This window comes from Jatropha curcas, chromosome 5 (assembly GCF_041381405.1).
Source record: "Jatropha curcas cultivar XTBG-Jc1 chromosome 5, XTBG_Jcur_1.0, whole genome shotgun sequence".
NCBI lineage: Eukaryota > Viridiplantae > Streptophyta > Magnoliopsida > Malpighiales > Euphorbiaceae > Jatropha > Jatropha curcas.
The window spans coordinates 20,446,352-20,467,248 of NC_143155.1; the positions used below are offsets into that span (position 1 = coordinate 20,446,352).

The 20,897-nt window shown below is 31.4% G+C and overlaps 4 protein-coding genes across 4 annotated transcripts; 2 read left to right on the forward strand and 2 right to left on the reverse strand.

Annotated features, from left to right (window-relative positions):
• Positions 1 to 1,467: 1,467 nt before the first annotated feature.
• LOC105641874 (poly(ADP-ribose) glycohydrolase 1) lies at positions 1,468 to 8,625 on the forward strand. Its single transcript, XM_012226521.4, has 11 exons — positions 1,468 to 1,809; positions 2,237 to 2,422; positions 3,165 to 3,268; positions 4,870 to 5,074; positions 5,198 to 5,302; positions 5,498 to 5,616; positions 5,941 to 6,084; positions 6,782 to 6,917; positions 7,133 to 7,339; positions 7,663 to 7,725; positions 8,321 to 8,625. Exons 1-11 carry the CDS (start codon positions 1,561 to 1,563, stop codon positions 8,492 to 8,494), a joined length of 1,692 nt encoding a protein of 563 aa, XP_012081911.1. The 5' UTR covers positions 1,468 to 1,560; the 3' UTR covers positions 8,495 to 8,625.
• Positions 8,626 to 9,484: 859 nt separating this feature from the next.
• On the forward strand, positions 9,485 to 12,503 carry MRL7-L (Thioredoxin superfamily protein). The gene is given in 8 exon segments (XM_089722163.1): positions 9,485 to 9,794; positions 10,024 to 10,272; positions 10,398 to 10,579; positions 10,702 to 11,273; positions 11,779 to 11,860; positions 11,945 to 12,056; positions 12,167 to 12,285; positions 12,287 to 12,503. Coding segments are annotated over 6 exon segments (1,110 nt in total). The 5' UTR covers positions 9,485 to 9,794; positions 10,024 to 10,272; positions 10,398 to 10,399; the 3' UTR covers positions 12,332 to 12,503.
• Positions 12,504 to 12,719: 216 nt separating this feature from the next.
• Positions 12,720 to 13,939, reverse strand: LOC110010367 (hypothetical protein). Its single transcript, XM_020682402.3, has 2 exons — positions 13,575 to 13,939; positions 12,720 to 13,187 (listed from the first exon to the last, which is right to left on the reverse strand). The coding sequence occupies exons 1-2, from the start codon at positions 13,913 to 13,915 to the stop codon at positions 12,854 to 12,856; spliced, it is 675 nt and encodes a 224-aa protein (XP_020538061.3). The 5' UTR covers positions 13,916 to 13,939; the 3' UTR covers positions 12,720 to 12,853.
• Positions 13,940 to 17,996: 4,057 nt separating this feature from the next.
• Positions 17,997 to 18,805, reverse strand: LOC105641876 (uncharacterized). The gene has a single exon (XM_012226525.4). The coding sequence runs from the start codon at positions 18,639 to 18,641 to the stop codon at positions 18,342 to 18,344; it is 300 nt and encodes a 99-aa protein (XP_012081915.1). The 5' UTR covers positions 18,642 to 18,805; the 3' UTR covers positions 17,997 to 18,341.
• Positions 18,806 to 20,897: the final 2,092 nt, after the last annotated feature.

The window sequence follows — 20,897 nt, forward strand, 5'->3', positions numbered from 1 at the left end:
ATTAATTAAAGTTAATATTTTCTCTTGTATTGATTAATTTTTTCATTTTTTATTTAATAAAAAGAATTTATTCAAAAAAATTTACTTAACACATACTGTGATAACGGAGGAAAAACTATGTTAAAATATATATTTAATTACTTGATTTATTTTATATTTAAAAATACATATTTTTTTTCATATTATTATTACTTTAACATTAATTGGTATCGTAAAAACAACTACAAATGAAAAGGATGAAATGATTTTTTTGGACAATTTAAAATTCATAAAAGAAGACAATTAGAATTTTAAAGAAAAAATGGGATGATAATTTTTGATTTTTGAGACGAGAGAGATGTGATAGAACTTGGGTCGGTACGGGTCGGTTTTAATCAAAGAACTAGTCTCTTTTCATAGCTACTTTTGGGACGAGATTCGGACAAAACTATTAAATTAATATCGAGTTTTCTCGAGATGAGAAATTCGAAATGGTTTTCTAGAATAGTTTGGGATTTCCGCAGTCCCGTAGACACCCCTAGAAAGTGATGCAAGTATTTTTAGGATACCTGCCCCACTATGATCAATTTAAAAAATATATGAATAGTTATAAATGAGTTTGAAATGGTGTATGAGATATAGATTTCTACGTACCTGCTACTCGCTATATTAAACGGATTTGACAGTAAATACGAGTATCCTATTATTATTAATCAAAATTATGTTTTAAATAAGTTTGGATTTAGATAGTTTAAGATTTACGAATACTTTACCCGTGTAAAGGTATTTTAAACGGATACAAATAATAAAAATTAAAATGGGTTCAAATACATATATTTAAATATATATTTAAATAGATTTAAAAGGATATGAATATAAATAATTTAAAATTCACGGACACTACTTCAGCTTTCATCTCTAATCGAGGCTTTACGCTGATAATGGCCTTCAAAATAAGAGTTTATACGGTTAAAACAGGTTCTTGTATGTTGCTTTCCTCAGTGCCCGAGTCGATTAGTCTAATGGTTATGCTTATACATCCGTTGGAACTTTGGAAACTGCCTATTCCTTTGAAACCGAAAATATTTAGTTTGGAGGGAACTTTTTGAAATATTAAAACTATTAATATTGATACAAGTTGCATGGCTTGTGGTTGATTTTAAGTTTCAGAAGAAAGAAAACAAATTATTTATTTTTAATATAAATTAATTTTAATTACATTCATTAACTAATTGTATTTTTTAACTAATGTTATAAGAGAGTACCAATTGCACTTGAGCTTTTTTAAGAGTATTCAAAAAATTAATGAAATTTTTTATTAATAAAAAATGAAAAACAGATCGATATGTATTCTATATATATATTTTTTTATTAATAAAATTTTTAATTTAATTTTTTTTAAAAAAAATTTAGAAAAACGCCAGAGAAACTACAGAACGGCTTGGGCTAACTTTTTGCTTCCTCCTTCTGATGAATTAATAATAATAATAATAGAACAACTAAAAAGAGTTTGGGGTTTTCGACCCTTCAAGTAACAAAGATTCCAGACCAAACCAACTGTAACAAATTCCTTCGTGGAGAATGGAGAATAGGGAAGACCTGAAGTCCATCTTACCATTCCTGCCATTAGTAATTCGATCCTCGAGTCTGTTTTGGCCATCACAAGTTGTAGAAGCTCTCAAGGCACTCTCAAGAGGACCCGATTGCAGCAATGTTAACTCTGGAGAATTGTTGTTTACTGCTATTTCTGATATCAGGAATTCTCTTACTCTCTCTGCTGAACCTTTGGCTCCTTTTTCCCGAGAAGGTTACGCTCTCTACTTCGATGAGGTAACAGCTCAGTTTTCGAATTTTCTTTTCTGGGTTTAGGGCTTTTTGGTTGATTATATGTTTTTGTCGACAGTTTGAGCTTTGAAAACAAATATTAAGAGCTGGGTCTCGTAATAAGTTATTCTAGCAAATGGTTATTCATTTTCTTTTCTGGTTTTGTAATTTTAATATACTGAAAGATTTTATTGTTAAATTGGCAATTTGAAGCAATCACGGGAACTCGTGAGGTGCATTGAGCAAATTTGTGACGCGATTTTTTTCTTTTTTTTTTGTATATGACTATGACATGTCCAATCAAGGAATCGAAGATAAATGAATGGACAAGCTTTAATGTCAGTTAATAATTTTGATTTGCATAACATGGAAGAGCTATTAAGGAGACACTATGAATGATGGCGGCTGAATGATGAGGATTTTTTTTTTCCAGCTGATGTCCCGGTCTGAGTCAGCAAAATGGTTTGGAGAGGTTCTCCCAGCATTGGCTAATTTGCTTCTGCGGATGCCATCACTTTTAGAATCCCACTACCAGAATGCAGATAACTTGCTTGATGGTGTCAAAACTGGCCTCCGCCTGTTGGTTCCACAAGAAGCTGGCATAGCTTTTCTCGGCCAGGTATCTTTGTTATCTTGGTTGTTCTGTTTCTTGAGAATTGTTATGAGATTTGCACTTGGACTACACGATTCATTGCATGCTCAAATTTATAGCAACTGAAAATGCACTAATGGAGAGGTGAAGCAACATTTTTGATGAGGAAACTGCTGGCACTGAAGAATGATGTCTTTGTCTAACTGTAATGACAGAAATGGTGTCTCAAGGTGCTTGTTATCATGATTGTGCAGCTTTAGTGCATCTTCTTTCATCTAAAGAGAATTTTGAAATTTTCCAGATCTAGTCTTAGAGAAGTTTTGGCTATAACCATCAAATTTTTAGCCCTAAAATTATATTTGTAATTTCCTGCAACTAAACTAAAAGTAATTCTTTTGATTAGTGTAATATAACAGTTGATCTCATATCAACATTTCTCCTCTATCTTTATAAAATTCCTTCGTACATGTCTCACGTTATTTGTAAAATTTCTCTCTTCTATTTGTATCTCTCTCAGATTTATGGTAGGTTTAAATGACTTTGTGATACTATTGTGGAACTATACTAGACTTGCACCTTATGATGTATGGATAGGTCATTTTTGTATCAGTAAGTCACACACTTATCCAATTAGGACCCTGTGAGCTCAAGTAACTGACTTACTACCATATGATGTTGCAAATTAGCTCTTATCATCTAATTCTAACTTTGTTCCCTTGGAAATGTTTATATTTGTATAGGTTTTGATAATGTCAATGTTGCTTTTCAGGAATTGATTGGCGCTCTTCTTGCATGCGCTTTCTTTTGTTTGTTTCCGATTACTGATAGAGTTGCAAAACATCTTCCATTGATCAATTTTGATCATTTTTTTGAGTATGTGATCTTTAACTTTGCTTTATTTTCCTGAACAATCTCATGGCATAACAAGCATTCGCAGCAAGTATTGGACTAGGAAATATAAAATGAAAAGGAAAATGAACTCTAGATATTGAATACTATTTCAAGTTTTAAATAGAATTTCAGTTTATCCAGTGATAGATAGGTTTCATTTCATTTTCTTTCTCTTCTCTAATCCGTAATTGCTTGTGTAATCTGTGTATTTTTGCCAACATTTCCTTCATATGCATTTTTCTTGACAACACATGCCAATGAAGATAAACAATTTGGAAAAAAAAAAAAAAAAGGAATTGATTTCACAACGGAAATTATTAATCAGTAAAATATTAATTCAAGAAGAATAACTTACTAACCTCCGTGGTAAATTACCTTAGGGGAGTAGTTTACTTTTTGGAACTTTCAATAGCTCTATTTTCCATGAAGCTACTTTCAAACCTAACTTTTCCAATCAATTGGCTGGTCCTCAGTATTGATTCCATCAAGCATTGCTGACTACACGAGCACCTTTAGTTTAGAGGACATTTTTTAAGAAAAAAATTATGTAACCTAAAGTCATTTCATAATAGATTGTTGAAGGGCTGTTGCTATTTTTTTATGGTAATTACTAAAATGTAGTCGACATGGCATGTCATGTGCTCATGGCCATTAAGGCCGTTTCATTCTGTTATGGAACTGTTGTTTCTCAGCAGAATCACCTTTCAAAAGCAAAAGAAGAGAGAAGTCACAACAACTCTGTGTGCGTGCGCATGTGTATGTGTGAGAGGGAGACAGAGAGATGAGAGAGGCATACCTGTCCTTTTTGTAATTCTTTTTCCCCTTCATCTATTTTCCTTTTGCAAAGGCTTACCAGCACAAGTGGGAGTTGTTAATAGTGCTAGTAGCCCATTTATATTCAAACAACGGCTGTACGCATATACTAGACACGTTAAATTAGGTTGTCAGTGCTAGATTTTTGTTTTTTATGAGTTAGAATATAATTATATCTAGTGCATTATTATTGGTTCAATATCATTATTTCAGACTTTGAAAGTATTAGTATCTGGTTAAATTCTTGTTAGAAATTCAGAGTTTGAGTCATCTTGCCATAAGCTTCTTTTTTAGATCCATGGTAGCGCTGGCTGATGCTGTTAAACTTTGACCACGATGCGCTGGCACTACAACATCCTGAAAAGTACCATTATTTAAAACTTTTAGAGGATTAGCATTTTGTATGAAATTAGCAGGAGGAAAATGATTGGGATATATACTATGTAGAAAGGCTAAAAAGATGTACATGAGATCCTTAAACTTCTCAAAGTTAAAATCTTTTTTCTGGCTTCTAGCAAAAAATGACAAGGGATGGGCTATTCTATACCAGAAAATATTGGATATCCTGTGATCATAAAGATTTTCAAAGTATTTAGAGTTTCATTGTTGAGTTGATATCAAAGGTTGATTGATTTATCCTGTTTTATGAATTAGGTTTCTTCTTCAATTTGGTTTATTCCGTCCGTTTCTGTTTCTAACTTCAAGATCTTTCCACCTTTTGTTTTTCCTTAACGTGGAAGCTGACTTTATCTGATATTTTTTTTTTATAGGAATCTGTATGACAATTATAGTGAAAAGCAGGAGAACAAAATAAAGTGCATTCTTCACTATTTTGAAAGGATATGTTCAAATACATCTGTGGGCTTCGTCTCGTTTGAGAGGAAGGTTCTTCCTTTGGAACAACTTCCTAAAAGTATTGCTTATCCTAAGGCTGATTTTTGGAACAAATCTGCTGCACCACTTTGCCCTTTTGAGGTAAAATAACTCATGGATTGGTTTAGCAAATTATTATTATTCATGGAAATTATCTGTCTAATTTGTTTACTTTTATTTGTGATTTCCAGAAATTACTTCCTGGGTGTTCTTTGCCTTTTGTAGGTTCACAATTCAGGCTTTATAGAAGATCAGTTAAGTGAAGCCCTTGAAGTGGATTTTGCTAACAAATATCTCGGGGGTGGTGCTCTTCATAGGGGCTGTGTACAGGTGCAACTTTTAATAATCAGTTAATTATTTTTTTCAAGGTTGGAACTTAAAATAGATTTTTTTAATTTGGTGCATGTCTTTCATTTTTATTGTCTAGTGCATGATTTTTTTGCTTCATGCCACTAAGGTCACCTATTTTCTAAAATATTGTTAAATTGCATCCTCTTTATTTGTTCTCATTGTTATCTCATGTAGGAAGAGATCCGTTTCATGATCAATCCTGAATTAATTGCTGGCATGCTGTTCTTGCCTTGCATGGAGGACAATGAGGCTATAGAAATTGTTGGTGCAGAAAGATTCTCTAATTACACAGGGTAAGTATTACTGTTTTACCAAAGGCATTGCGATCCAAAACTTGAAACATATACATCACTTATCTGCTTTACATGCATTCAACACTTTATATTTATATCATCCTTCCTCCCTGCTGGTTGAAGATATGCTAATTTTCAGATTTATGGTAAAAGTTCTTATTGTCAATGATTAACTAGTCTTGTGGTATGTGCACCTTCTGAAGTTTTTGTTTCTTTATTTTCCTTTAATTATGTTAACAAAGTTTTCTTTTATATGAGCTAATGCTACTCTAGTGAGTTAGGTTGCAATCCATACCTTACCATATTCTTCTCTGCATGATGTAGGTATTCCTCTTCATTTCGCTTTTCTGGTAATTGTGTGGACAAAAGGAGCACTGATAATTTTGGAAGACGTAAAACAAGAATTGTTGCCATAGATGCATTATGTCATCCAGGGTGGAGGCAATATAAGTTTAAATTCCTCATTCGGTACGCACATGTTTTCAACTTTGCATATATAATTAATACAAGATCCTTTATAGTCAGTGTGGTTTTAGATGTTCTATAGAACTCTCTGCCTTCAAAGTTCGTATTCTATGCTGCTCTTTGTGTAACTGTCTACTTGTTGATATATGGAGAGTTCTTTGTTGTCATAACTTCGTTATGCGCAATACTTGTCAGAGGAGCTTGGTTCCTAGGATATAATACCTCAGTTCTAATTATCAAAATTATGCATTTCATACCATAATGATTTCAATACAGCTTCCATATAGATATTTCAAGATTATTATCTATCCATTTGATTGACACCAGGGGAAGTTTCCAACTCTGAAGAATTATTATATAAAATATCTAGAAGATTGTGTGTCAGGGTTTCTTGCAGAATTGACAAGGTTTCTCACCAGAATGTACGTTGAGATGATTCTAGATTGCAGCTAAACATATCACTACCTAATCAAGTTTTTCCTGGTCATTTGCAGTCCTATTTCTAAGGCCTGTTGGCTATGAATGCAATCCTTTTATTGTTTGTTCACTATCCATCAATATCTTTGCAATTGACGTTTAAGTTCAATCTGCTTGGATAGCAGAGATACATGTGTAGTCTTGCAAGTTATAAATAGAGCATAACTTTTAACTGTTTGTTACCCAGAAGTTGTTCTGATTCCTATATGTTTGGTTCTGCCAGGGAAATCAATAAAGCATTCTGTGGGTTTTTTGACCAATCTAAATGTCATCATTACGAAAAACTATTTCAAGACAGTGGCCAAGGAATGCAGTGTAAACAGGAAGACAAAGACCATATATCCATAAATAATTTTCTGGTGTGAGTTCTTTATGACTTTTTCTATGGTGTTTCATTTTGTTATTTTAGTTGAATGCCCTAGCCCTAATGTTATTTCTAGTGATATTAGCATGACTAATGTCATAAATATTTGTCATTTTCTAATTATAATGATGAAAATTTACCATGCCTCATGGTTATTAAGCTTCTTTTTTTAGCTCTTATTTTTAGTATCATTCGTTTTCTTTGTAATAGTTAGATGAAGTTCCCTCAGCTTCCAGTGAAATTGAAATGCATAAGGAGGACTCTTCAAATGGACTGGTCAGGGAGTCTGACAAGAAGGGCACCTGGTGCCTGCCCCATGAAGATAAAATTGGGATTGCAACAGGGAACTGGGGCTGTGGTGCTTTTGGAGGAGATCCTGAAATAAAGACAATAATTCAGTGGCTTGCAGCTTCTCAGGTAATTTATTCTCGAACTTCAAGATTGAGATCAAGTAAAAGTGACTTGATTTTCTAGACATTGTGTGAGGTACTTTGTGAAACTTTCATTTCTAAAATTAAATTTGTGAACTTTTACAAATCTTGTACCTCCAATAAAAGAATAGAGAATTTCTAATTCCTTATTTCTCGTTTTTTGTTTTTGTGAGGTACTTTGTGAAACTTTCATTTGTAAAATTTTACAAATCTTGTACCTCCATTAAAAGAATAGAGAATTTCTAATTGCTTATTTCTCGTTTTTATTTGATATGAACCCTTTTATGAACCTGAATGCATTTCTTTCAGGCATTAAGACCTTTCATCCTGCACTACACATTGGGCATTGAGGCATTGCAGAACCTGGATAAGGTAATTACATCATCCTTGCCATGTTGAAATTTTATTGAATCTGATAATTGTAACTCCTCATAATGCATCCTTTCGTGGCTGATAATTATGCGAGCCTACCGTGTATAATTGATTCGAACTTGTAACCTGACCTGGATTTTGACATCAGGTAAAAAAATGCATTCTCTATAATAGTTTATAGCCAAAACTCAACTTGATTGAGGTGGTGTTTGGTAGAACTGAAAGTTAAATGCTAAAAATTGAAAACCAATTTTAAGTTAAAATTATTTAAGTTGAAGTGCTAAAATTTAGAATTACAAAACTATTTAAAAACTTATGGACTAATTGTATTCATCATAAATTTTAAGTTAAAATTTTTAACTTATTATTTCAAGTGAATTTTAAATAAGCATTATCAAACAATTTAAAACTAAAATAACTGCTGAATATTGTTATGAAACACCACTTAAGCTCGATAACTAGCTGGTTGGAGTTGGCTATATGGATCCATTTTTTCTATATTCTGGCCAGTCTAGAGGTGATTGATGGCCAGTGTGCATGTTAAATTTATATTTCTTGCTACATCAACACCACTTAATTTGATGTTTTGGGACAGGTGAGCCAGTGGATTTTGGAACATGGATGGACAGTTGGAGATCTGTGGAATATGTTGGTGGAGTACTCATATCAGAGGTTTAACGGGGAAACTCATGCAGGCTTCTTTACATGGTTGCTCCCATCGCTGATTTCGCACGAGGGTGAGATATCAAGCGTGCCCAACAGCCCTTAAACGTTTTTGTATAATCCTCTTGATTGTTCTAATAGTCCCTCTATCATAACTTTTTAGCTTTCTCCACTGGGAATCAGACTTGGCATTTTCTTTTTACCCAAAGTTTAAACGATAAATATCAGTTACAGGTTTTTTTTTTTTTTTTTTTTTTTTTTTAAGGGAAAAATTACAGTAGTAGTTTGCGAAATATAACTAGTCCATCTTTGTGTTTTTAAAAATATATCAATTTATCCTTATGTTTTGATTTGTTACACTTCTTGATTTTTTTGTCCAATTTTTATATTTTATTCATTAAATCAATAAGAAAATGCAGAGGTTAAAAGGGAGAGATTAAAATTTTATATGAAAAAATTATATTATGGCCCATGTGGTTTGAGAAATGCATTTAGTCATCATTGTGTTTTTTTAAATATACCAAATGTGAGGAGATAAAATGCCTATTTTTATTATTTTATAAGATACTTAATGGAAAAAAATATAAAAAAAAAATGAACGAAAGGATTTTATTGTCTGATAAAAGTGAATTACATGGGTCTTTACTATATTTTCAAAAACATAAGGACCAAAAACAGTGTCTTTTATTTTTGTTTAATCCTTTTTTTTTTTTTCGGCTAATATACAAAAGAGAGAAAAAATGGTGAAAAGAGATTGGAAATTTTTGGCTTATCACATTCTCCAGTATCCATCCTAGGTTGTTTGGATTGGTGGCATGTAAATTTCACGGATTCCTAAATTTATGAAATTTATAAATAACTTTGAAGAGTATTTTTGGAATAAAATTAAGTGGTTTAAATTTTCATATTAATAAAAATATGACAGAAATGAGTAACCAACCCATCTTAGACGTTGGAATTTCTCTCTTTGATACAATTAAGATTATAAATTCATTAATCCAAACAAATACTTTAATTTCTTCAAAAGGGATTGATATCTGTGTTTGCAAAATTTCCATTTTGATTGTAAACGACCTCGTTTTTCTCCGGCTCTTCACTCTTCACAAATGGAGACAAAAAAAGATCCGAGAGTAGCAGAAGCGAAATTGGCCAATGGTAATGGCTACGGTGTCGTAAACGACGAGCTAATTGAAAGTTGGGCCATAACTGTCGTTTAAGCGTGCTATTTGTTGTGAGAAAACAACCCAACTTATCCTAGTTGTCTCCAGAGCAAACTAAATGGGTCATACTCTGTTCTTGGGGTTTTAGCTGCAAGCAAGCAAAGGGTTTTACGTAGAAGAAACAGTAAAACAGCAGGAATCACACAATTCTGAAATTCATTTTCACTCGCTCAACAAACTAAGTTGGTAAGCAAGTCTATTTCTTAGTAAAACATTGCTTATTGTCCATTTATATATGATAGATGGACAACTTCATCTGTGTTCATCAAGAAATGCACATTTAAGTCATAATCAAATTCTATTTCTTTTATCTGGGTTTCTTCAATTTTCTAGAAAGATTTGGTTTTTATTTTTTTTTATTTTTTTTTTGTTAATTTAGAAGTGGCTAACTCCCGGAGTTTGTTGAATTTTTTAGCTGAAGTAAGAATTATCTAGGAAGGCACAGAGAAAGTCTGAATTGGTAGATACCCAAGTGATTTTAGAAGTTGAAAAATCACTAACAGTTGTCTTTCTTAAGTTTTAATTGGATTGCTTGGGAACTGCGTTTGGGTTCAATTACATCTTCAATGGGATTTGTGCTCACTGCTTTTCCTTTCCAGAAGAGTTGAATTCTTAAAATTGAGGCTGAGTAATGATACAACATAATTACCTAATCTTTCGACATGTAATTTGAAGTTCTCTTTATTTGTATATAATTTTTATTTCGTGTGCTGTTTTCTAAAATCTTTGGTTGCGAGATATGCTAATTCATTTGTTACTAATGTTATTTGCAATGGAAATGATTTGTAGAAATGGCTCTGCAACATACATTAAGGTTTCAGAAATTGTTTTCGCCTATACATGAATACAAATTCAAAGATTTTCCTTCAGCTGCTGGTATTAATTCTCATTCTGAAGCAAAAAGAAGAAATAATGGGGTTTCTTCCTGTAGTTCTAGTCGCTCATCAAAATTTTTAAAGGTTCCTTTGCAGGTGCATTTCTAGCCATCCCTTCATTTTAAACAATTGAAGTTAACGTGAGCTAGGTATCCTTTTTGTTTTTTTTGAATAAAAACAATTTCTCTTGGCAAACGGTTCCATTTTCAAAGCTGCAGGGTGGTGGATTCAGAACTGTCGGAGTAAGAGCTTCTCGATCAGTCAAAACACTCAGTTCCAATGATGGAAAGAAAAAGCGATGGGAAGAATCTAGCGACACTGATGATGATGACTACGAAGATAGTGACGATGACAATTCTACAGGAAAAAAAAGTGAGGTGAATGACCCATATCTTATGGATGCTGAAGAGAGACGTGAATGGAGAAGGAAAATTAGAGAAGTGATTGATAAGCATCAAGATGTTGAAGAGGAGCTGGACCTGGAAGAAAAGAAGATAAAGATGCAGAAGCTCCTAGCTGATTACCCCCTTGTCGTGGCGGAGGATGATCCTGATTGGCCTGAAGATGCGGATGGGTGGGGATTCAACTTGGGTCAATTCTTTAACAAGATAACTATCAAAAATAAAAAGAAGGATGACGATGATGAGAACTATGATAGTGAGAATGAAATAGTGTGGCAAGATGATAACTATATTCGTCCAATCAAAGATATTACTACTGCAGAATGGGAAGAGACGGTGTTCAAAGACATCAGTCCGTTGATTATTCTTGTACATAATCGCTATAAAAGGTTATTTTACTTTAATTCCATTCATCTGATTTTAGCTCATCAAAGTTAAAAATAATGCATTTGATTCTGTTATAAGACTAAGGTGCATGGTTCTTTTGTTTGAGTTTGTACTTTGTGGCATCATTATCTGCTGAAAGCTTCATTTCGATTTTGCCTCTTCTGTTACCTTGTTTTAGGAGCAGTACTCTAAATTTCCTAGTGTACATCGTTAATGCCATCATGTTCAGTTCATCTCTTTTTATGTACCATAACTAAAAACAATATTCTATATTTTCAGATATGAGAAGCTCTTATCCTCTTAGAGTACCGAGCTATATTTTCTCATATAACTGACATGAAATGAAGACTATTTTTTTACTCGGTGAACATGCATAAGAATTTTCTCTGCTTTATGTTCGCCAAAGGCAAAGCTGAGACATGACAAACACTTTCCTCAGTTCAATCTTTGCTGCATCCAAAATTAAACTGCTATTAATTTTTAATCTATATTTGATATTCTCACCAGACCAAAAGAAAATGAGAAAATTCGAGTTGAACTGGATATGGCTGTGAACATCATATGGAACTGCAGGCTACCTTCTCCAAGAGTAAGTAGGCATGAATTATTCCTTGTAAATTCCATTCCTTTTGAGAGATTATTGTCTCTGACATTCTATTTTGTTCTATCATAGTGTGTTGCAATAGATGCTGTCATTGAGACTGATTTGGTCTCTGCTCTAAAAGTATCTGTGTTCCCAGAAATTATTTTCACTAAAGCAGGGAAGATCTTGTACCGTGAGAAAGGTGATTCTTTAATTTAATATTCCTCAATATTTTTCTTTTTATCTCTTTTATATCATGTGACATGACCAACTACATCTCTCTCTCTCTCACTCTCTCTTTCAATGGTTCAGCTATACGAACTGCAGACGAGTTTTCGAAAATAATGGCATACTTCTACTATGGAGCTGGCAAGCCACCATGTTTGAATGACACTGGAGATAGCCAGGAATTGATCCCATCTGTTCCTATCAGCAGCTAAAAATGCTAAAATTAAAATTGCACGGCCAGTTCAATAATAAGTGAAAGCTTCCACAGTTAGGAGCTTCCATATGTACTTGTTGCACTTGTATTTGTACTAAATTCACTTCTTTGCAAGAAATATAGGGGTCCTTATAGCCATAGTCATCTGATCATAAATGTAACTTGATTCTTCTTTTGGAATATGGTTGAAAAAGTTTCTTACCTGCATCATGCTCTACAGAGAACTACAAATAACTTGTTAGGAACTGCAGAAATGCAGTGCCCTAACTGGTGTTTATTAGCTGAGAAGCAGGAAGAAAATATGAGAGAGAGAGAGACAGAAATGGTAAGCTATTATTGAATTTGAAATTACAATGACATCCTTCTGTTTTACATCAAAATTTGTTTATATCGACCAAGTCTTAAAGGCTAATGACCTTTTACATGAGCAATTGATAACAGGCTCGGTCAAAAATTACAGTTCAGCCCTCAACAAGTCAACAGGATTACAATTGACTCCAATTTTATTACAATGAACTCCTAAAAGACAATTCTTGTACAAATAATGCAAGAAATCTCTAATCATTGTATACATTGCAGCAGCAGAAAGCTTGATGGTAATGAAATCGAAAGGCGAAGAGTTGGAAAGGATTAGAGCCATCAAATTTGCAGTCAGCTACTCCAACGGTTTTCTTATCACCCTTTCCTTGGAAAACTGTAAGGCATTTTCCTGTACTATGAGACCTCCAAAAGCGAAATCCTCTATGATTTAATTTCTTTGGTGGATTAATTGATTTCCAATCTGCTTCTGCTAAGCTTTTTAGTGACGTCAATGAGCGAAGCCTCACCTTGCCATGCTTGTCCACTGTTAGATAGCTGCCACTTGAGCATTTGTTCATATAGTTTCTAAACCTGTCTCACATACATTTTTTTTTAACGTTGAAGAGTTCGTTATACATTTTTAAAATTAGTTCATTTTGAATTGCACTAAATTTTTCCAAAAACATATATATAGTACACAGGTTTAACCTAATAATAAATGTATATGTAATATGAATACAGATTCAGGTTCAAATCCTTTTTACTCAGTGTTCTATATAGATACAAAGAGAGGGCTGAAATATGGAGGAAAAGAGAATTGAACCTGGGTCTATGTCCATGTCCATGTTGGCTCATTTTTTCAATCTATTCTCAGTTTAAATATTTGAAATTAAAAGAACAACCTTTGCTATTGTGTGAAGGCTAAAACTAATTAATCCAAGCTTTCTTAATTAAGAAAATTGAAAGATTTGCAATTACCTATGGTAACCAGAAGCTGAACCAGAAGTAGATTCCCAGCCAAAGTAAGCATTATACTTTGCAGAAGTGCCTCCTTTAATATTTGGCACTGAATAGACAGAAGTGTCATTAGCATCCACATAATCAGATTGCAAAGCACCAGCAATAAGAGTATCATCATGTGCAGTCATATGGGGATAGGCATCACTTGCAGGGCATTGTTTTGTGTCACATTTAGAGCATTGCCTGCAAAGTTTATCACTTTTTAAATCATCAATAACAGAGGAATTAGTGGTTGAACCCAGAAGAAGCACAAGTAGCCACAGAGAAATGCGATATCTTTCCATATTTAGAATTTTCATTGCCTTTCTGTTCAAAGATATCTTGCGTTGTATTTAAAGTTGGCCTTTGTTACTTATGGATATTTATTGTTTAATTTAATAATTTGTGTTCTTAGGTAATAACAACATTGTTTGTCGATAAAACAAATGTATAATTTTATATTAAGGTTTCCATTGTCTAAATTAAAAAATTATATATTTATTTTTGAGTAAAACAAATTGTAAAATGAAATGGGTTTTTACTTAGCAAGCCAAACTGTTTGATTATCTTGTAACATAATTAAGATTAAGGTACTTAAATAGTTGAAGTGAATTAGTAGCCGTCAAGAATCGAAGTATAATCTGAGAGGAGTTTGAGATTGATTGAAGATTGTTGTTCTGTTTATGTGGTTAAATATACGGTCAATTGTCTCATTTGATTTGACAGCATTCACATTGCTGCCTGCGTTCCAGGAAAATTGTTGCCAAGTCCTTGGAAAAGTTCCATTTAGTCCTCAAAGTCTTGAGAAATGCCATTTTCATCCCCAAAAGGTTGAGTTTAAATGCACCAATCATGCACTTTAATCACATCAAAATTACATTAATCATCATAGTTTAAATGCTTTTAATTAAATGAAACTAATTTTAATTTTGTGATGAAACTTACACTTCCTAGTCCTATTTCACTGGCTTATTTGTACCCTGCTACATGATGACACTCCCCTCGTCCAATCGTAACTCGACAGCCAGTCTTTGATTGACTTAAATTTGTGAAATATGAGGGATGTTTGAAGAGAAGGTTGAGTTGTGTTGAGGAATTATTTTGAAAATGTAGTTGAAGTTGTGGACAGATTATACAAGTTTGTCATTTGTAGTTTAATGTTATATAATATGTATTTCTACATATTAAGGCATAGTCTAATAGTAAGTGCATGTAAATAACTTCCGCTGTTATTTGTAGTTTAATGTTATATAATATGTATTTCTACATATTAAGGCATAATCTAACAGTAAGTGCATGTAAACACCTTCCTCTGTTGTCACTACCATCTCATCTCTCTTCCACTTCAAAATTAGCTCCGATCTCAGTTTTGTATCTATCGAATTTCAAGAAAACTTTTTACCATAATGAAGAAGTATTGAAGGTCATGAAAAAGTAGAAAATTCAAATACAAACTTGGCTGGTTTAACTATAGGAGCAGCAAGCATTAAACTTGGAATCTAAACAATCATAACCCCTTTCTCAATCAAATACTAAGAAAAATACAAAAAAAAAAAAAAAATCAATAATACTTCAAATACACAAATTCGTTGAGTAAACTCTGATATTATTGCACTACGTTTTACTGATAAGAAAATGGGAGTTTAAATCTAATTTTCATATACATATATATTTCCGAGAAACATTTTTGGCACAATTTGCGCCAAGAACAGTTACAGTGCAAATGGGATGAAAGTATTACAGTGCACTTGATATTGCTAATGTCATGCCAGATATGTAATTGTAAATGATAATATGTGTCATTTAGCAAAGCTGATTTGTTTATATAGCAAACACAATTTCTCACTCTTCCTCTGCATATTTTATTGTTTTAGAAGTTTTTGCCTTTCAAGAACCGTAGTTTCGCACTCAAAGATTTCATACCTAAATTCCTCTTTTCAGATAGTTTCAAGTTTCCAACTAACCTTCATTCCAACCACTATCAGCCAATTAATAAGACAGTCCAAGAAGCAAGGTTTATTCCCTAGGCATATACCCTTTTCTTTTCTCTATTTATTTTTTTTTTTTCATATACTCTTTGTTAGACTTTCTAATATATAATAGTATCACTAAAGCTTCTAACAATAGACCTCTTTCATCTAACTTGGCGTTTCTAAAGGATCTCTCAATCTTTGCATCCATGGATATATTTGTTGATAGTCATCTACTCATTTTTGTTATCTTATTCTACTCATTTTGGATGTTATAGAAACATTATGGTTAGATGACCATCAACAAACACATTCATGAATTTGCATTTCTTTTGTCATTTTATTTTTTATGAGACGACCATTTTATGTTTGTAAGTGTCATCTTCTACTCCTTTTCTACCTCTTCCCTTGGCTGTATTAGGATTTGCTACCATATGCTTGGTTAAAGAGATATATATATATTTTCTGGCACATGTGTCTTCGCTCTAATTGCTATTGTGTAATTTAGGGAAACTGTGATGTTTGGATTGCGTAAGGAAAGTGGCAACTGTAAGAAAAGAAGGGTTATTATATGCTCTTACAATTTGGGTACTTGTGTTGCTTGCTTTTTTTTTTTTTTTTTTCTTTTTTTAGGGTTAGATCTTTTAATTTTTGTTGAAAAAGGATTTACTCGAGGATTGAAACAGAAGAGATTGCAGTAACAATATTTTTACTACAAAATTTCTATCATTCAAAAGATGCTTGGATGGAGGGTTGTCGTGGATTTAATTGTTTGTGCCTTTGTGGTTACTGGTTAGGTGAGAGAGACGAGGGACAAGGATTAAAGGAAAGGGCATTTTTGTCTTTTGATATAAACTAACGGCAAAACCACATTTAAAATAGAGGGAAGGACAAAGGTGTTGAACTAGAACAAAAGTTGAGGATGTAACTGTGTATTTTAGAAAAGCAAGGACCTACTAAAATGTATTTGACCAAAACCAAGGGATGAAATAGTAATTCTCCCTATATTTACTTGGGCTGAATTTAATAAAACAATTAAGACCAAGCTGCTTGGTCCAATTCAAAATCAGTTAATTATGAAATGGGAATGGGCCCAAAGCCCTTAAAGTAGTCTGAGAAGACTTAGAATCTCTGTACTCAACTTCACAACCACATGTAAAAAAGTTATATAGTCAATGCTACCCACCAAACTTTAAAGTTTTCGAGTCAAGGCCGACTATAAGAATCAAATATTCCTCAGAAAATATATTTCATTGGGATAAATATAATGCTTTGTTTCTTTCAAAAATAACTTATATTTTAAAAAAATATTCCAAACAACTCATTTTTTTTAAAAAAAAGCAGAACTTAATAACAATATTTATGTTAATAGCCAAACTAAAGATATTGTTAATTTTTATTGGTTAAACATAAGTAAGATTTTAATGTTATCAATATTTATGTCCCTTCTCAAATGTTTGAGAAATAAATAAACAGACATTAGATACAAATTTCATATATTTATACTACTCTTTTTTTATCAACTGGAATCCAACACAAAAAGAGTAATTTTCGGTCCATATCTTTTCAAATAGCTTTTAATATTTTAATCGGTTAAAAGGTTAATTACTATTTGTTTGAATTGGCTTTTAGATATTAAATAGCGTTTTATAAAAAATTAACTCATGTAATGTTTAACTTTATGGCATTTTATAAAAAGCTATTCAAATAGTTAATAATTAATATTGTATTCGTCAACAACTTTTTAGATAGCTTTTTATATTTTGATTGGTCAAAATGTTAAACAATATTTAAAAAGCTGTTTCATAACATAGCGTTTGGACCAACTTTTTAAAAATTATAGTAACATTTGTAAAAAAATTAACTCATGCAATATTAACTTTTTAGTATTTCACAAAAACTTACTCAAATAACTAACTCATGCATATCTCTCATATATACTACCACGAGGTTAATACTTGTGCTAATTGGTTATGTAAGTTTGTTATTTTTCAGTATATAAGATTACAGGTGTTGAAGTCCTCTCCAATGAATCTTTCGCCTTGGCTGACTCATCATATTTCTGGAGTTGGTTATCTTCTATCTTCCACTAGTTAGTTGATTCCAAAACTTCTTAGCTTTAATTATGAGGGTAAAATTGTAATTAAAATCCCTGAGATGTGAACCTAAAGAAGAAGAAGTACAACGCGGAAAGACTTCCATTCCATTAAAGATTTTTTTTCCAGTTGTCCGCGTGGAAGGAGAACAGAAGGAGCCATTTGTTTGTCAGGGACTCTTCTCATCTCCCTCCCTCTATTTCAAAGAATCATACTGACACAAATTAGCTGTACTCAAATTAATTAATTCAAATCCAATTATTAAATTCAAACTATAGTTTAAATTTTAAAAAACTCACTATTTTTTTGTCATTAGGCAAATTAAAATTATGTAATTAACCATTCAAAAGCAAGAAAAATTTATCATTAATGAAAGAAAATGCACTAGAGAAATTAGAAAACAACTATTTACAGCTTGGACTTTAAAACTGACATAACGAAATTAAAAACAAAAATGCCAAATTGGGATTAAGCTCATCAGCATCCTTGTTTTCTACATTCTTTTGATTACATGAAAATCAAAACAAACATCACATCTGTATGAAGAACACAGATTTGATCCTAACCCAAAAAGACAATACCTTTCTTTTTTTTTTTTTTTTTCAAATTAAGCTCTAATTGCCATTCGAACTTGTAACCTGACAGTTCTGGATTACAGTATTAAACTGTATCGCCTTCTTCTAATTTCCTGTAACACAAGAAAACATTCTATGGCTTCTAAACCTCACAAGCTGCTTTTGAGGAGGAGAATAGGGACTTGCCACTGACATCGATAAATCTTCAACAGAACTGTATCTTCTATGCAGTTTCTTCCTTCCTGCATTATTACTATTTCCTCTCTGATTCTCAGATGAAGGTTTCAAGAAAATTTCTGCTTCATTGATATAAGCAAGAGCAGAACCAGAAGATAAACACTCATATTGTCCGCGAGTTCTGCTCTTCTTTAGTGCCTTATAGACCAAAGGAATCAAACCCTCCATTGATAAAACTTCTGCTTGTTTCTTTGGTTTCTTTTGTTGTTGTTGTGTCTCTGATAGAAGAAGGAAGAGGAGAGGAAAGTGCTTTAATATTTGAACTTTCTTTCTGTGTTCTTTTCTTTTGTTAGGGAAGAGAAATAGTATATTGGGTTTGGTGGGAGTGATAACGTGATATTGATATATATATATATATATATATATATATATATATATATTCTACAAAATAAATATTTTGTTATTTTCTTGGTTTAAAGGTATTAAAAGTCTATTATGTCAATTTTGATTTTTTGACTTTGATAGAGGAACGAATCAAATCATAGAGCTCCATTAACTAATAAGAATGATGATGTTGTGTTATTAAAATATTTAAATATTAAAACTATTGGTAGATACATTTGCCTAATTGGATATACATGTACAGGTATATGTCAATTATTAGATCATATTTTACGAATGGATTCATAGCACACCTTTTTTTAGGGTAATAGCATGTTTTCTAAAACACTATATATATAAAGATAATTAAGTTCATATTTTATATAGAAAGATCACAGAGTTGAACAGTGATCATGAATAGCTACTAAGACATGTATTATGATCTGTCAATTTGATCGAATACTTCAAAACAAAATTGTGTTTTTTTATTTTTCGTATAAATGGTTTATTATTACACTTCATATGCAAAGATATAAAAACAATATATATATAAAAGCACATTACATGTGTTATTTATGAATTTTCTTTGTGGCTTAATATAAAAGCACATTACATGTTTTATTTTTGAATTTTTCTTTGTGGCTTAATATATAAATTGATAGCTAATTTAAAAATAAAAAAAATCTAGTAAAACTCTTAACTTTTAGATTTATCTATCTATTAAACCCTTCAATTATTAGAAATACATACTTGTGGAATACTTTAAATTATAAAATCACAAAAATTAAATATAATGTTATAAAATTTTTAATTACAAAATAAATATTTAATGAGTATAAAATTTTATAAATTAAAGTGTTTAATATTTACATGCATATTTATTCATTTTCATGTGTTGTATTTGATTCACCCATACTATATAACTAAAATAAATTAATAATTTAGAATATTTATAAATAAATTAAATTATTCAATTTTTTAATTTAAAAATTCATCATGTCTTATCTCATCTCATCCCAGTTGAGCTTAGGAAAGGAATATGCAAAACGTGTTATGTATATCAAAATTTTAATCATTTTTTAAGTAAATTTAATTGGCAAGACTTGAACTGTAGCCCTCATTTCTATTGTCGTTTTATATTTAATTCAATTTCATTTAAATGTGCAGTGTTTAAATCAATTCTCTTAATTATATTCAAATACATAATTCATTGTATAAAAACAATAAAACAAGAACTTTCAATAAACAAAAAGCATAGAGCAAATGAATAATTAATTACTCATTGTCATTTTAACTGTTGGTGCATAATGACTATATCTATATGAGGACTAGAGAGCATTGTACACGCAAAAGATTTCAAACTTATGGATTAAATGAAATGAAATTAATTATAGATAGAGGTTTCTTCTTCAACATTCTTTCTTTTAATTACCATTTTTAGGATATCTTATTTATTTATTTAGTTTCTTGGGAGGTCTAATTAATGGGTTTGCATTTATAAAATAAAATATAAAAAAAATAATGTGTAGTTTATCTCTTCCGCTGTCTTTAGTCCAACTGATAATTCCAATTCAAACATTTAACAGATGAAAAGACTCAAATTCAATAATATTCTGCCCTAAAAGAATCTAGAAGACAAAACATGTTACATATTTGATTTATAATTGTTAAATTTTATACAAATGAATCACTTCAGTCTTTTGGGTAATAAATAAATAATTTAGTTTTGATAAGCATAACTACTATTTAATCTCTCAATTATACTCAAATATATTAATTAAAATATCTATTTAAAAAAACTAATTATACAGTTCCTTGGTTTTATTTTCATTACAATATTTCATCTCTTTGTTAAATCCACTGTTAGTCAAATGATATAACAAGAACAAAATTGAGGGAAAATTTTAAAAAATATAGGATCTTGACTAGCATATTTAAATACATCGGTGGACTAAATAATAATTTACTATTTTAGATACTTTTTTATTATTAAAGAAAAAAAATTTAAACATATCATACATATATTTACCACTAAATTATATTTTTACACGCTCTATTTAGACACTTTTAAGTTACACGATACCTAGCATATATACATTCAAC